Here is an 18,312-nt window from a genome sequence, read left to right as displayed (position 1 = left end):
TATTTTCACAAGATAAATTCTGCAAGTGGAACCAGCCAATATGAGGAGCATTTATAGAACGACAAAGAGAAACACTGTATGTATGTATGTATGTATGTATGTATCAGCCCCCCCTACAGCCTTTAAATGTTGCTTTAACCCACAACAACCATAGCAGACAGACCTGCAGACAGATTATTTGACCCAGCATGGCATCCTGAGAGAAAAACTTATTGAAAACTCCTCCCGCCCAACAGATAAAGAGAGCATTTGGGTGGAAACGTAGAGCAGATTTATCACTGCACTGAGGAAAGGGAGAACTATATCAACCTTCCCCTCTACAAAGCTCAACTCCCACAGTAACAGCTTGGACTGTTGAACAACATTCTTGTTAGCCAATGACCTTACAAAGTAAATACTCCGAGACTGGGTCACACAGACATAACGTACTTCACTGATTATGTAAAACTGTCAAGATGCCGGTGTGATGAGAATCTTGAGATCGGTCTTTTTTTCAGTTTGGAGGAAAAGAAAAACAGCTTTAACTTTGCCCTTTTTCTGTTTAATGTTGTCTGACACAACCTTTCCAGCTGTAATATCCATCCCAAGCATTCAAATTCCTTTTAGACTGTATTTATCCATTAGCTTAGCATCTCATCTTATGTGCAACAGGCAAAGCACCATAATGCTATACATTACAGAGTTTTTGCTTTCTTATATTTCTGTGAAAATGTGGGCCGAATAATAAAATCTACTGATTTCATAGCCAGTGAAATGTTTATGGGTCATTCGCTGTGTAAAAGCCCTCACATATGGATCCAATCAGAGTCCAACTTTTTCATATGCTGACTTCCTTTCATATAGGCTGTGAGCTAGTGCAAGAATTCACTCAAAGAGCTTTCTGTAACTGACATGCTTTGTGTGGAACGTCCTTCAGCTATGGTCATATTGTTGTTTCTGGCACCAGCTTCAGTATGTGAGATACTTCATTAAGCTCTTAATGTGAAGATAATGGCATTGCTTATCACAATCTTAAATGAATCAACAGCTGCTCAACTATGGCTAGCTTTGACCGACCCATAAAACCAGACAATCAGGAAGTGCTTAGCATCAACAGGTTTGATGCATTTGGAGTGCTAAGATCACAAGCTGTCAAAAACATTTGAAATGGAGAGAGGGGTGAAGAACAGGAATCACTGCTATGTGAAGAGGTACACCACCCTTAGGAAAACACCTCTCTCCAGGCAACGGCCCAGGGTGCAGAGCGCACTGCCCCGACATGCTGAGGCAGGGGCTGTCCTGCCTAACTGCCTCCAGCTCTGAGGGATGAAGGCGATGAGGAGGAGGAGGAGGAGGAGGAGGAGGAGAACAGGGCTACGTGCTGGTTCAGGCAGCACCCATGTCAGGTGTATACATAAAAGCAATGATGCTGATATCTGCTAAGAAAAGTCTAAGCTCTCAAGTTGAACTGGCTAAAACAGCCTCCTCTAAACCCTCCTTATAATGGACCAACAGCAGCTAGCTAAAAGATCTTTTAGGATTCGAACCCTGGGCCGCTGCAGCAAGGACTCGGTGCATGGTCGCCAGCTCCACCAGGTGAGCTAAGCTGGTGAGCTAACCTGGCACCGAGATTGTCATATTTAATACCCTCTTACTTTTGTTCCAAAACGTCACATAACCTCATCGACTAGAACAGTGTTTCTCAAACGTTTTACACCACGTACCGCCTCAGAATATCTCGATTCAGCTACAGACAGTTCACGCAAGAGGCAGGTCTATTCCTAATGAGGTTATTCATTGTTGACAGCCACGATATACAAAGGGGTAGCACTAGAACTGGCACTTATACTATTCCACACAACTCTCATACACTAATCATGTGTTACTAATCATGGATGTGTGTGTATGCTACATTCTAGTGATCTCATAGATCTCAAGTATTTTTATTCAAACATTCTGTAGTGTTTTTAAATTTGGGGGATTTCCTGCATGTACCACTACTACCACTTTTTTGGCCAGACTGCCCACCCCTTATTACCATGACTACACTCATTATTGATTGGTGTTATTTTTCCTGTTTGGTGGCAATGTTATTTTGGCTCTGTGTGTGCCTCACTGTCATGGCATGTTACTTTGTAGAGAAGGCTAAATAAGGTCAAGCAGAGTGTTGTCTGTGGCAGCAGGGTGTGTTTAAAGCATCAGCTGTTGATGGAAGGTAAGGAGAGACTCAGTTGACCAGACTGTCCTGGATGTATTGGAGCTGATGACATCAGCAGCGATGTATCCCACTCTCAGTCTTGCAGGGAGTGAGACTGGAGAGGGATTGTTCTGTCTGCGGATCTGATAAGAAGAACCTTGTGTGCCAAAACCTGGCAGTGCCCATCCATCATAACCCAGAGACAGTTAGTTTCACAAACACATCTACACTAATCACACTTCATCTTCTATTCAGAGCAATATGGCTGTTTTAAGATACTAATTCACAAGCTCTACACTAATACCAAAATCCTGCTGCAAACATGAAGCAAAAACAATTGTTTCACTCCAATTAAACAAGAAGAAATGACTATACTTACACAAGATGGTCTACAAAACTGCCTTGTTTATCGTCAAGGAAGAAAAGCAGTACAGGAGAATGAGTCAGTCCACAAAGGGAAAAGATACAGGAAGTATGAAGGACATACACTAAACAAGTCGCCTGTAAGACATTCTTCAACAAATAGTTCACTGGGCGACCAGAGAGCTGGGATGAAATGAGCACAGCCTGCTGAACATCTTATGATATTTGTTCCGGGACTTATTAAATGAGTCTGTTAACTCTCATTAATGTGTTCTGGTGGCACTGCGCCAGAGGGAACAATAAAACAGCAAGGCTAACAACCCTGCAGAGGGGCTGACAGACAATTCCGGGGTTTTCCTAAACAGAAAGCCTGAAAGTGAACAGCTTCTCCGGCTCAGTAATGAAGGAAGCATGGGAATTTGACAACAATAGCACTAACACAGTGAGCACGGAACAAGAGATCATTTGATTTCTTTTTGAAAACAAAGAAATTTGTCGTTTACCCACACATGATGGCAGACCCATATTTTAACATTTGTACTGTATTTTTCAAGAGACTGAATGCATGATTTTACCATTAAGTTCCTTTGTTTGCACTGCAGCTTTTTGGCATTCACTAAACTCAAGCCTTACATTTCTCAAAAGATAATTAGAATGACCTATTTAGACTAGACAATGCTGACAATCTGCCTGCAGTGTTTTGGGCACACAGTGTCTGCGAGAACTGGAGGTCCAGTGAGTGCACTGAGGGGATTTAGGGACAAAGTAACTCCCACACAGGAGAATTACAGTAGTATTGGTCAATGTGTTACTATAAACATTTAACATGCCAGTAACTCTAATCATTCTAAGTCTACATAAAGCCAACTACATTTTCTAATGTTGTATTCATGTGAAAACTATTTGCGTCCACGTAAGCATCATTTTTGTAGGGACCTCTGTCCACAGTGAAACACTTCAACAACATGAAAAAGGATAAATCTCTTCACTTAGCAAACAACAAAACACAGCCAGCATCTGGTAAGGAGTCAAAATCTACATAAATACAGGTTAATGACAGCTATGCTGCAGTAATTGAAGTTTAATATGCACGTTTACAGAAGAAGGACACATGGTTGTGTTCTTAACTGCCCCCTCACCTGCAACTAGATCAATCAATCGATCACTAATTTAAGTAAATTATCATGTCTGTCTGCATGGACAACAGTGACACTGGCAAGCAACATGTGGGCATGCATCCCGCTCCACCAGAAACATCTCTAAATGCACAGTAGGGCCCAGATTCTACTACTACTCTACTTCTTATTTCTAACTTAGTTAAAAAATATCAGCGTAGGAAAAAAAAAAAAAAAACAATCGTTGATTATCCCCTCAATCATTGATATATGATCCGATCACCAGTCAGCACCAGCCTAATGGCTATGCACCCCATTTCAATGATTCTGTATGGCAAATCCAACACACATTCCTTGTATATCCACCGACTTCAATTAAAAGCTTTCTTGGCACTATTTTAGCCAATCAGAGTTTTGATGTGGACAACAGAGTTTAATCAACTCATTATTATAGAGACCAAACTCAATATTTTTTATTAAAGCTGTTAATAGTCAGTGCTTTGTACAGATGTTCAATATCTTAAATAATGCCCATTTATTTATACATTTAAATGATTCACTGTTACTTGAGTCTTATTCTTGAAAAGATAGCAAAGCTTGTTATACTATTAAATGATGCTTTAGACAAAAAGAAAAGAGCCATACTGTAGTTCTGTGTGGCAATGCCAGGACATTGTTTATCTGCTCTATTTAATTATTCACTGCTCCACGTGATTTCACATTTGCATTTTATTAATTAGCTGTTCATCACAGGTTACTGATGCTGCTCAAGTATGTGGACCCAGCACAAGTGATCTGAACTTGTATCTAGCAATAAAACAGTGATGGTAATGAAGAGAAAGCTGATGGAAAAACCTGTGACCAGTTCCACCGCCAGAAGCAGACAGCTCCACTGCAGCACAGTCAACAACAATACATGTCCACCAAATGCTGCACATATGACACTAATATGGCCAACATCAAGCAGGCAGTGCCAATAAACATGCAACATTCAATGTTTTGGATTCATAGATGTAGGTGCTGAGCATTGTGCTGGATCCATGTGTTGAAAGTTTGTAGCTGAACTGTCTGACTACTGCAATGATGAAGTTGTGTTACTGCTCAGAAATGACTGTGTGGAGTGCACTTGCTAAATAATCAACCACTCTCACTAGCAGCAAAATCTGGCATTTCTGCAACCATGGCATTGACCATACTGTTTGAACGGTTTTGGGTATTCACAAAGCAAAAGAAAATATGATGCTGAGCTGTGCAAATGGGGACTATAGCTGGAAGGAAAATTTCAGAAGAGGTTTCTGTAAATTCTTGTCTGAGTCAGGACGACGAGTGAACCTGGCTGCTGCCCAATTCAACCAGCATCTGAGTGCCATGTGTGGACCTCTCCTCTCATTCTCTCCCTCTCTAGTCAAGGGAGTCGTTTGGCTTTGTGACACATGCCCAAGTGGGTTTGCCAAGGACTCTCGGGCGTGCGTGAGTCATTCTTAGTTAAACAAGAACATTGCTTGGTTGGAGGAACAGTGAACCAGGACCTCCAAACATGGCTGTGATGGTTCTCTGCAAAACACATCCAGTGTAAAAAATGACAAGGATTTGTTTCTTGTCAGGGGAGTGCTGGTGCAGAACAGAAGCCTGTGAAAAGAGACAAAGGGATTTGGGCTACTAAATACAGCTGAGGGTCATTACAAATAAAATATGAATAAGAGGAGAATTTTAGTAAGACCCACTTTTTTTTTAGCTGAAGAGTAGAGAAAGGTCACTACTATAACAGAACTATGAAGGGTAGTGTGTACATACAGTACTTTGGGAACAATCACCGGAAATGTTGACCATCGGCTTGGCGTAGCCCTTCGAAATACACCACTAACTTGTCTTGTAGGATTTCCTTAATCACTGTCTCATCTAGGTTTACTCAGAAACATCCTATCTTCAGCTGGAAATGGTGAGCAATTGGCCAGACAAACTAATGGTGATGGTTTTTCTTACCGGGCAGGACTACACAGCTCCATCTGTCAGTCACTTACTCACTTGATGTAAACCAAAATGTCATTTTAACACAGTAAAGAGCTGTCCATCAAGAACAATAACTAAAACAATAACTGTAACAATAATGATGTAAGCATCCACACTGACTAATAAGTTGTATACCACAATATTGTTCATCAAATTGCTCTGAAAGTGATCAAGCAACTTGTTCGCCACTGTTGTTGTCATTAGCATTCTCAGAGTACTTTTTAATGAACCCTGTCCACAATAACAGTGCCATATAGAAAGGAGCATGAGTATTCAAGTACTCAATTTGGGCGTCAGTATTCGTTCAACGTACAGAGTAATCACACTTTTCAATATAGCAAAAATGATAGATCTGCCGACCGCAGATCATTTTCAGTCACACATCACTTGATCTTGCCTTCAAATTGCACTTGCTTCGTTTTTGGACACTTTACATAAATGTGAAAGAATGAGATAGTAATAGATTAATTAATTAACTGTTTAGCTATACAGGCCAAGGTGGCTGCAGATGAAAAAGTAAACCAGCCACAGCTTTTCTTACCAGCCAAATTATTGCAGTGTCTTAATGTTTGTAGATATGGTTTCTCTTCATGTAGGTTAATCTCTGCAGTCTATGCAGCGCACAAGTGTTGGCTAACCCTAAACCCCACCCGCATTTCTGCTTGGTTGTATATTTCGAACCCCTATTCTTCATTTGTTAGACGTTGCCTTGGGCCTCCATGTACTAACATGTACTACATAAAACTGCCTGTACACACATTTCTGCAGTGTACTACTCAAATGTAATAAAATAACCAGAATTCAGTGTTTATTAAAGATACATTTTCAGGAACTCATTTAGGAGAAATGTGAACCAGTGTTCCCCCAAATTCACCAGCTGCCCTGCGTTGGGATTGGCACAGGAAGGGGCCAATGGAGCTCCTTTCAACAACTATCTTGGACCCAATCGCCCTGTGCAAATGAGCAAAGCTTTGGGGATTTCTGGCTTTGCATTCCATAATGCTGCAGAGACTGAGCACCTCACAAAGCCTGACTGCAGCAAATTCCACACAATGGAACTCCACTTTCTCTCCCTGACTCACCAACACTGTCACTTGGTCAGACCAGGCCACTGTTTTGGGGCAGTGAGCAGGGTGAGGAGTAAAATTAGAACATTTAGACAGAACAACGGCTGACTGCTGACCACCAGGTAGTTATCCATGCAGACCCAGAAATGTGTCTGCTTATCACAGCCATTACTAGGCAGAACCACGCTGTGCAATCAAGTCTACAACCTGGTGACACTGTGACACCAACCCCCACTGAACTGCCTCACCAGCCTGCACCCACAAACCCCAGATTCCACTCATGGTCTCCTTCCATTCAACACTGCCATTCGGCCAACGCACAAGTTAAGATATTTTTCACTTTCTGCAAACTCCTATGAAGTATGCATACATACAGTATGTGTATAATATGGCTCCAGTGTCACAACTTTGAAGCTATTTTTGTGTCACATAATACCATATAAATGAGAATATAATAAGCAAATAGCCAACATGTCCTAATAGGATACCCAGGGCTACTGACTCTTGAAATGAAAATCATTTGTTACACTGACAAGCTTTGATACTTCATTGTATGCAAACAGTTAAGTCCTGTTTAGTATTTTCTTGGGCTGCTAAGGTAATACCAGTAAAACAAGCAGTTTATATTTGATGTTGGCCAAATAGTGCTCCAACTCAAATCCCTGAGAAGATATGCAGCAGTGTCATTACAGAGAGGAAACGTAATTTACTGACATGCCTCAAACAGAAAGTCCTTAGAGAAAACAGCTGAAAAACAAATGTAGGCCAGAGAGAACCCAAAAAGAGAAAAAAACGTTGATGTTTCTTCATCCAAGTGTCATGTAGAAAAGCTCTTGGAACAAAGCCCATGTGCAGTAGTGCTTCTGAGCCAAGACTTTTTATTCTCTACTGCAGTGGCCCGGAGGAAACAGAAAGATGTTTTGAGTTTCAAGTAGTTAAAGACACCAACATTACATTCAACGTTTGAAACTACTCAAAAAAAAAAAAAAAAAAACCCTGTTAATTTAGCACCTTTGTTATCTGGCATCTGGTGTTTCCTAAACATATACATAATACACTGAATATATACATTGTCTTTCCCTAGTGTTACTTTTAGCCTGGAGAAAAACCTGCTTGCAGTGATGCCAGCGAGAACACAGCTGTAAAAAATATACCAATAAATAAATGCAATAAATAGATAGACAATTAGTGATGTTTAACTGTGTTTTGTTACCCAGAATATGAAGTCCTTTACCTTCAGAATATGAAGTCCTTTACCTTCCTATCAGGTCACACTACCTGTGTGCTAAAGGATTATGGTGGATCACCTCAAATGCTTATGATATTATTTTAAATTCCTAGAGAATGGCATGCTGCCAGGTGGAAGGAGGAATGCAATGCGTCTACCTATACAGAACATAGCTTCAGGTCAAGTGTCCATACAACACTTAATCCTGCAAAGCACTCAGGATTCAGAGGAAGAGCTCCCTACGCCCACCCTAAGGACCTTATTTACTACATTATCGCTTAAAAGCTAATCAAGAGAGAAGTTCACTTAAAATTAGAAGCTGTACACTCCTCTACATACAACTTCTCCATTAAAAGACATGTTTTCAACTCACTTTGACTACCATGTTATAGGGCTTAATTTCATCAGCCACAGCAAGCACACCACAAACTCCTCACATTTACACATTCTTCTCAACAGTGCTGGTGAGCTCAAGTTCATCGTAAAAGGACTTTCCCACTGCAGATGACCGCTGATGTGCTGAACATTTTATACAGCAGAACGAGGGAAGGCCGAGTAGGAGCTGCATTCATGTCCTGACATGACAACAGAGCAAGGGGGGGAAAGCGACAAGTGGCTGCAGCTTCAAAGCTCAACCAGCATGAAAGCTTCTAGGAACCCACAGCATGCTCTCCTGCTCTGATCAGCCCTCTAACAGATTTACACGCATCTTACACAAGACCTAAACAATCCTTTTATTGCTCTGGTAAAGGATGGACTTTCATCTTTCCTTTGAGGGTATCTGGGCAGGGGTGCACCATGGGCTCCCTGCATGGCTGTGGGCTGACCCCATATGGTAGAGGACAAGGCTAATTGAGTATGCTGCTGTGGTACAGGCTGGCTGAGTTGTCCCTTTGTCCCCCTGCTTTCAGGCTGAATGAAGCTATTTATAGGTCCATGCATTATGGACTGAAATGCACAACAAGATTGCGGTGGCCAATTAAAGACAAAGGATGTCACATAAGTGGGAGATTGGACAGATATGTAGCTCTGTGTAAAACTGTGGCCAGCTACATCAAAAAGGGAATTGTTTAGCTGGGTGACTGTAGCACACAACCATCACACATTCACAAGTGCTTGTCAAGTAAAAAGTATTCCCTTCCCTTCATCTCAGAGGGAAAGTCAAACATGGAGTTTAACCTGTGCAACAAGACCCGTCGGAGCACAGTGGTAGCTTTTTCTGACTCCAGAGAAGCAAACTAATTTTGAAAGGTCTCCACATTGTGTCTCTGTCACAATGTGGTGTATAGATCCACTGAAAAAAGTCAAGCCTGACCTTACCTTCCCTGGAAATGAAGAAATTACATTTCCCCAAAACATTATAACACACCCAATGAAGTCTACAGACCAAGACTGTGGTTTCAATCGAATCTAATGGGACTATGTATGTTGCACATACAAGCTCTCTGATGCAGGGACCTCTATTGAGGAGCCTAACCCTCCGCATTGCTTGCGGCTGACTTCACCAGCTGTGTGACCCTAAAAACCCTTTTCATTAACCTCTACAGCCAACAAGTGAACTCCCTGGCAGGTGTCAGGACTTTGTAAAAACTCCCTGAGATATTGCAATAACCTCTGCACTACTGCAGGACCCATGATTCCCACAAGCCTTTGTTTAAATTCCAACTTTAACCAGTGACTTAAAAGTTTGTTTTAACACTATGGTGTATTAACACAAATAATATCAACTATTAGAACTTTCCTAGAGGCCTCAAATGTGGAAAAATGCACAGGCTTTGATAGCATTCATTGCATTCCCGACTGGAGTGGCTGCAGGGTTGGTTCCCGTTAGATTGAAGGAAAAGGCTACTTACAGAATGGTAGTCTGCGGGGAAACTGCTGGTACGGTTTCCAAGTTTAGGTGCATACATCTCACGGTGGTTCGGAAACATAAACAGCGACTCGGACAACAAATTACAACCTGTGGTCCGCTAGCGAGCAGTAACAAAGCCGCCGCGAGTAGACACGGAGAAAAGAGGTGGCCAGCCCGCAGCGCCATTGCTAGCAGTGAGCCGAGCCGAGCAGAGAGCGCCAGCTGCCCCACTCACACACAGACTGCCAGACAGACAGACAGAGGGAGAGGGAGAGGGGGAGAGAGAGAGAGAGAGAGAGAAGTGGGGCAGTGTGTTACAATCCAAGATGAGGGAAGTCCAACCGAAACCTGAGTGCAAGAACTGTGGGATTATTGAACCTAACGTCCCTCAGTGAGGCACCAGTTATAACCCATCTGTCCTCACTGTGCGCCCACTAACGGGATTCACTTCGTATCTATTTTGCGTCTTTTGCGTTAACACATTTTGAAATTTGCTATAGCGCCCCCAAATCACAAATTAGCAATTTCTCCTAATACCCAGATTTGCTGTTGTAACGCTAACAAATATGAGCTACTTGGAGACCTAGACCCCCAAATGTCCTGGAGGTTTGACTGACGCTCGTAGGTGAACAGGACAGTCTCTAAAGTACCAAAGTGGGCCTGTATCAAAATCTGTACTATTTTGAGGTTTTTCCATTTCATGCTACTTTCTCCACCACAACATGCACAACAGGGAAATATTGGATTTTTAACTCCACAATTATTTGGCAGCTATCCTTACAAGTTACTTTGCAGATATAGAATATTAATGAAAAATATAAATCACTTAATAGATGGATATATTGTTAAAAAGTAAAGTTATCCAACAGTATAAAGCAGTTAAACATTGAACAATAAAGTAATGAAGCCATTAATGCATCACTAATTATAATCCAGCTCTATCAATATGCTGGGCTTTTTACACTGTAGTTACACTGTAGTAAAAAAGAGGCCTACAGTTATAGTTACATTCATTTAGCTGATGCTTTTATCTGAAGAGACTTTATAATTGTGCTTTCAACCAAAAATGTCCAGAATCAGCTTCATCAAATATACACTGAATTGCTACGTTCAGAAACAATAAGATAATAAGATAGAGAAAATGTTTTTTTATGGGCCAAGGTGCAGTCTGAACAGGAGTGTTCTCAGTCTGTGACAGCAGATGTGTTTCTGCTGTCCAGATGTCAATGGGGAGCTGTTCCACCAAACCACCAAAATTAGTGAGCCAGTAGAGTACATAAAGTACCCGGGCCCTGCCACTGGAATAGGAGCTGGAGGGGCTGTGAACTGTGTAGGACAAACTACGGTGGGCACAAACCTCGCGAAAAATGTGAAAGCCGCTATCTGGAGCCAGTGTTTGGTTTGTCTGTTCTGGGCTACTGTAGAAACATGGTGGTTCAATATGGTGGACTCCATGGAGGGCGACCCGCTGTGTCTGTAGATAAAAACAGCTCATTCTAAGGGAAGGATATGCTAATGAACAGATCCTCCTAAATGTTACATACTGCACCTTTAAAGCTAGAGTGAACATACTGTTATCATATGAAACTAGAAAAACCTAAGGCATCAGTCGGTACCAGCAATGTCATGCAAGTGGGGTAAATAGAGTCCCAATGTTAGGCTACATTTTTGCAAGGGCGACACTTTCATGACCTTTGACCTCAAGATATCTAAATGAAAATTGTGTTCTATGGGTACCCATGAGTCTCCCCTTTACAGACATGCTCACTTTCTGTTAATCTCATTTCGGTTTTTCATTGTAGTGAGGCATTGTGACCTCTGGGACAATCACAGCCTCATGAACAACAACCAGTTAGCTGCAGAGGCCATTCAGAGGATGGATAGCCTTCCGAGCTATAATGCTACTACTTATTTCTCACCATAATTTAGTTGTAAAAAAAACAAACACTGTAGGCTGAGACTAAGAGGACATGAAGAAGTTCACTAGCATATTAGTTACATCATCGGAACTCGTTCTGGCGCCACTGCAATGCAGCCATTATTAATATTATGAATTAACACCTGTGCTTGTTCTGACCTGTGGTAATGTCTGCTTTAGAGAAGGCCTGGGGGAGTTTATCTATAAATATGACAAAAATGAACAAAGGAATGCAAATAAAGCTCACTTTCTTTTAGTTGCTGCAGTGGCGGGTTATCGCTAACGTCTTTTCATTTTGTCCCAAAGTGTTCACAACAGGAAGTGACACAGCTAGCAACAACTAGTTTTAGCTAGGCTGTGAATAATTGTAAAGCACGGCGTGTAACGTTAACGTTACATTACTTTAGCGGGAAAACGTTCACTGTATTACACCCAAATCTAATAAATATAACTTTTTACAATACGACTGAAAAATTAAATATATTACCTACCATTATCTCGAAAAAATATATTTGGATCAATCACAGGTGTGGCTAATTAGGTTTGCTGGAGCACCAATCAGAAGCGAGAACTGGGGCCATGCGCTACGCACATGTTTAACATTCACCAATTAGAATCAGTTGGCATCCGGACATTCATACAACACAGCAAGATTAACACGAAGTCTGTCAGCCTTCACCTCCAGCACTGTGTTACACACCGCAGTCCTCTGTTAATAGTTTGGGTTTGCTGACATCTGCTGTTCAATGTAGGAATTACATCAGTAATAGAAGGAAACTCCAGCCCGAAATAGATAGGCCTATGCATTTTTATTTGATGTCAGCATCAGATAAATGTGTTTGCACTTTAAAATAACATAACAGCATTAGTTTAACTTAAACACTAGTTTAACAGCTCCATGACAACACGTCAGTCTCTGTCTTCCATTACGGAGCTCCTCTCCAGAACCGGTTATTTACAACCTAGAAGTAGACTGGCAGTTTATGTCTAATTTAAGCCTGTACTCAGCAGCAGCTCAGCGTACATACATACATACATACATACACACACACATACCGCCTCCTGATTGGTCTATTATCTCAGATTGGAGCTCTGCTAAGTATCATTGCACATCTGTGTTCCTGATTGCTGCATTGTGTGGGTGAGAGGGAGTTGTGTCTGCTGCTGCTGGCATGCTGCTGTGTCATTGTTAGCACTTCCACCACTAACAATGCAGCCCCAGTGCTATTGTTAGCATTTCCACGGCCTGACAGGCTGGAGGCACCGATTAACAGTGCAAGCATTGTTTCAGCACATCCTATGGGCTGTGGTGTTTTATTTACAGGGAGCTGTAGTGCTATTCTCTCAATGTGCATCGGTGTGTACTCTTCTCGTCGGCCATTATTGCTCTCCATCCACTGACTCTAGTTACTTAAGAAGTGAAGAAAGTTCATCTAAATCTAAAACAAAAGCAATTTAGCACCACTTATGCTTCCTTGTTAGTCAACTTTGATGTCCACAAGATTGTTGCATCTTTATATCTTTATATCTGACCACAGCAGTTCTTAAATCAACACTTTAGTACAAGTAGGAACAACCTTGTTGCTGTGAATGAACCATGCAGATACCACTAGGTTCTCAGTCTTGAACAATACAGTGCAGAAGTATTTAGACAATTCTTGGGATGCTCCATTGGCCTAATGGTTACCACATAACTGCAACAACCATGGTCTGATTCCCTGCTGGGGAGCTCTGTCGCACGTCATCCTTCTCTCTCCTTATGTTTCTTGTCTCTCTGTACACTGTGACTGTCAAATAAAGGTAAAAGAAATCTTTCATTCACATCAGTCTTACTTTGGCTGTGTAATGAAATGAAACATGATTTATAGCGTTCAACCCAAGGGTGAAAATGTCTACCCGTGATGTAAATACTTCCAAACACCCTTAAAACTGTGAGTCAGCTCTTTCATCGCAAAGTCACTGTTTCATTCCAATCCAGAGTTGAAACAACGCTTACAGTTATAGGAGGACTTCACACACACACACACACACACACACACACACACACACACACACACACACACACACACACACACACACACACACACACACACATAGTAAGGGTCAGTTTAGTAGTCACAGAGAGTCCTGCTTTTGTGGCATCTTCACCCTTGTGTCACCCTCCCGTTCCAAGCGTGTAAGACAAACTACGGTGGGCACAAAAAATGGGAAGTGCCCTAACTAGAGCCAGTGTTTGGTTTGTCTGTTCTGGGCTACTGTAGAAACATGACTGTTCAACTTGGTGGACTCAGTAGAAGAGGACCTGCTACCTCTGTAGATACCTTCATTCTAAAGTAATGAAAACACAATTCTTATATTCAGGTGATTATACACTAATGAAAACATACCTATGAATATTATATTCCATTTCTGCCAGTAGATCCTCCTGAATATTACACACTGGACCTTTAACATAAAGACTGAGTCCCAAATTACAAGTGCATACTATGCAGGGAGTGTCTAACAAAATACACTACAGAGTTACATGCAATATTCAGGATTCTGTGTACACTGTTTTGTCGTCGGTCCCCTAACTTTATAGAAAGAAATACTACTCTGCTGGATAACTGTATCAAGACGAAGATTGCGAGACAGAGAGAGAAGGAAAGATTGATATGGAACAGGCCTACAGTATATAGCCTTCTTTAATTTCTCCAAGTGGATTATCTTGGCTAAATGACAAATTGAATTGGCTGCATGTGAATCTTAATTAATGAGTTGCTCACACAATGGTATCTCAATAAAATGTGTAGAATTGTAGTTTGCTTTGAACAGGGATTAATGACTAAAGGATCATTTGAGGATAGGTGGTTATGTTTAACTGTATTTAATTTGGGATTATTAACCTGCCTTTCATCAGCAGTCACTGTAATGATTCACCTTTGACACAGCATCAGGCGTAGCTGTGGTGTATTGTATAATTTGGGTTTGCTGACATCTGCTGGTGGAGAGTTCAGACTGAATATACGGTATCAGTAGTTATGAACACACAAAAGAAATCCTTTTACAGGCCTCTGGCAACACATTTTTTCTTTATTCAGAGTAAGATGTGTCAACATCCAGCATGACAAAAATTGTACAAAGTTCACAATTTATAAATGAAATATCACAGCAACTTGTGATCTCACACATTTATAGCAAAATTAAAATGTCAACAAATCCATGCTGTGTAGTACAAAAATAAATCAAACTTCAGTTCCACAGAGAGCACAATAGTTTATACAAAATCCTGTCTTTGTTAATGGTCACTGAAAACCAGTCTCAAAATGAATTGGCTCAAATAAAATAATAAACTCTGATGAATTCACAATAATTTATATGAAAAGTCAGCTTTCTAAATATGTGACAACCTTTTTGTGTTCCCTATAGATAGTCACAGATAACTCTATTCAGATTTGTTATTTATGTACCAACATCAGATGAGCAGCCGGTTTGTGCTTTAAATCCCGTTTCCCTTTTTACTGATAATGAGAATTAATTCAAAAACTGGTACTAGCTATTACTCTACTGAAGCATTACTATATTGGCAAAAAGCTGCAGACACGATGCTGTGGAAAAAGGCGTATGCAGTCATGGATGATGGGTAGTAGAGTCCTGAAAGAGGACAGTAAAGTACAATAGATGAGATTCAATCAGGTGAACAACAAGCACCTTTTGCATTAGCTCTCAAAAAGGCAAATTCTGAACATGATCGCTAACAACTAGAACAACAGAACGAAGGGGTGCATACAGTCAGGCATACGGGCGTCACGCTGGATTGTATCACCCCTCGAAGGTCTCGTTCACCGTTTCTTCTGCTTTTTTTAAAACCTTGAATTGATTGACTATTTAATCCTTTGTACAGTGATTAGATATAAAGTGCTGCTGGGGGATAACTTCATCTTCCTAAAACATAGCAAAAATGAAAGAACATTGTTAATGTTTTTACACTTGATAATAGCCTACAGTATAACTGCTATGGTTATAATCATCCTCTTCTCTGATTTCAAGTCCCTGTTCTTCCTCTCTCAGTGGTACTAAATCCACACCTACAGTGGCTCCAAGCAGTTGGTTGCTCCAATCGTGTGCCAAAGAGGTCACCTGGAAAATTGCACGCCGCCGTACGTAAGGATAATATCTTCAAGGACAAGTGCAAATAGTCTACTGGCACATAAGTGGGGACAGTGACCCTGTAAGTCCCGCTGTCATACTCTATAAATACTCTTTACAAAACCCTCTGAAACCCTCCTTTTAGGCTCTCGGGTACTGCTTTTAGTTTCTGTAAGAACATCAAAACATGGAAACGAAGGTGTCCCTGTGCAAAATCGTACAGAAAAAAAGTGGAACTCATATACTTTCGCTTCTAAAACTCAATGTCCAGGTTCCCTCCTCTTTTTTAAAAAGACTTTTTGTATTAAAAGATTTGTATAAAAATCAATATTTTACATAGGCTATATTAAAAAGATTCATGTTACCCCGCTATGCTTATAAACAAGAAATTGCATATACCCAACATTTTTTTCCTTTGCAGATTGCATCCCGTACCTACTATAAACAAATTATTCACTTATTATATTGCTGAGACATTTCTTGATCCTAGCAACACGAGTCTCGAAATTGAGCAGATTTGATACTAGAAAGGCTAGAATGTGGTCTCTATAGGTCATTGTCTTTACACATCATTTCTGTTTGAGATTAGTTAAGGATGAGCATGTGAACATGCATGCGCTGCACAGATGTCTTCCTCTAGGAATTAATTGGCTCTCCTAGATAATGGGATTTCCACCATCGGGTTTCCGTGTAATGATGTTTACAATATAACTGTTCATACATACATTCATACATACATCAGGTCAGTTTCCTCTCCAGATTCATCTACAGCACCAATTAAAAATGCCCCCACCTACAGCTACACATCTTTTTTTTCATCAAAACAAAACACAAACGTTTCTCAAGCATTGTCAGAAAATAAAGCGATTCGCAAACCAGTTCTTGCTCTTGAACAATGTACACGCAAAAAGAAGAAGAAGAAAAAACATCTAAAATCATCAAGTCCAAAATCATCCAGTGAGGAGAAAAATAAGTAGCTTCCTCCTTGCTTGTAGTTTTTTCATTTTTATTTCACTGTCCAGTTTTTTCATCTAAAATGCTTTGTTGTCAAGCAATAAAAAGAACTTGCGTTCCGTTATCATTAGCTTACTGTTCAGAAATATACACTAAAAATGTGCATACATGAGCAGCTAGAAACATTACATGACACTATGTCAGCTCATATGAAAACGTACAAAATGTGAATGTCCTCAAAAACTATTTTGCCGGTTACTCTTTTATGTTCTTCCTCAAAGCAAGGCCTAAAAAGAAAAGAACGAAAGAAAGAAATTATCTCGAGGTCTTTCTAAGCATAATACCTCTTTTTTTGAGAGAACAGAATTTAGAATATATAACACTATATAAGTTACTGCACCGAACCGAGGAGATTAACCCATCACTGCCTGTTCGTATGTGGAATTGATACAACACCCACACCTGCTTAGGGAACAAAAATCTCCCTTTGCTGAATGGTTACACTTGGATCCCTTGAACAGCTTGCTTGATGTTTTCCAACAGGGCTTTGTTTTCCGGGCTCTGGTACTGGTCTTGGTTTGTGTACATATCCGTTAGAGTGGTCACGTAGGCGTCAAAGTTCTGCTCGCTTATTGGCTCCTGCAGGACCAAAGACACAACGGAGGAAAACAGAGGTAAGGATGGATTTAAGATGACCTCAGACCTTCTCATCACATATGCAAAGTCCCAAGAAGAAATATGAGTAAATATAACTCTGTTAATGTATTTTTATGAGTTGTGTATCAACAAAAACGTGATGAGATCATTGGCTGTTGACGCTGCTTTGGCTTCCACCGGATGAGAGCAAGTCAAAGTTACAAATAAACACAACTACTTTCACAACAGCACTACACTTTCATGCTTCCATCGCATTCACTGATCGTTAGTATTATAAAACACACTCAGAAAAAATGCTGTGTAGTTTATGACAAGGAAAAGGGCAGGAACAAAGGAGAATGTACGGAAGTACATAAAGGCCATAATAATGTCAGTTTTATAAGCGGATGAATACCTACTTGTGAAACTTAATTACTACTTCCATTAAGCTCGATTAATCATCCTCCATAGCTTATGTTTTATTTGAATTTTCCACCTTGAATTCTGGTGTCTGAATCTAACCAACACAATCTGAGTGGCATCTAAACTGAACACAGCTCAGCTTTCCAACAATGTAGTAGAAACTACGAGGGCGCGAAACGTGAAAGGCGTAGTCTAGAGACAGTTTTCATACCTATGAATATTATATTCCATTCCTGCCAATAGATCCTCCTCACAATGAATCAAATCCTTATGGCCTTTCTTTGCTTCCATACTAATGACAATATCTAGAGGAATATTGAAATACAGAGCATGAAATGATAGACGTTATTGACTTACTTGCTGGTGCATCTGTAAGCAGCTGTTATTCCTTAAAGGAGGCTCTTTATGTGCCAGTGGTTTCTACGGGAGGAAAGGAGGGACA

General features: G+C 40.7%; 2 protein-coding genes across 14 annotated transcripts in view; both read right to left on the bottom strand.

Moving 5' to 3' along the window:
• LOC127361548 (peroxidasin) overlaps positions 1-10,179 on the bottom strand; it is a 49,713-nt gene extending 39,534 nt beyond the window's left edge. For both annotated transcript variants that reach the window (XM_051396258.1, XM_051396259.1), the window contains exon 1: positions 9,813-10,179. In XM_051396258.1, coding sequence (XP_051252218.1) covers positions 9,813-9,997 — 185 coding nt within the window. In that variant the 5' untranslated portion in view covers positions 9,998-10,179. The remainder of the gene's footprint in view (positions 1-9,812) is intronic.
• Positions 10,180-14,783: 4,604 nt separating this feature from the next.
• Positions 14,784-18,312, bottom strand: part of myt1lb (myelin transcription factor 1-like, b) — a 95,390-nt gene continuing 91,861 nt past the window's right edge. For all 12 annotated transcript variants that reach the window (XM_051396266.1, XM_051396263.1, XM_051396262.1 and 9 more), the window contains 2 exons: positions 18,228-18,290; positions 14,784-17,450 (listed from right to left, as the gene is read on the bottom strand). In XM_051396266.1, coding sequence (XP_051252226.1) covers positions 17,310-17,450; positions 18,228-18,290 — 204 coding nt within the window. In that variant the 3' untranslated portion in view covers positions 14,784-17,309. The remainder of the gene's footprint in view (positions 17,451-18,227; positions 18,291-18,312) is intronic.

This window comes from Dicentrarchus labrax, unplaced genomic scaffold (assembly GCF_905237075.1).
Source record: "Dicentrarchus labrax unplaced genomic scaffold, dlabrax2021, whole genome shotgun sequence".
Taxonomy (NCBI): Eukaryota; Metazoa; Chordata; class Actinopteri; family Moronidae; genus Dicentrarchus; species Dicentrarchus labrax.
The sequence above is the reverse complement of the archived record's forward strand: the minus strand, read 5'-3'. Positions and strand labels throughout refer to the sequence as shown.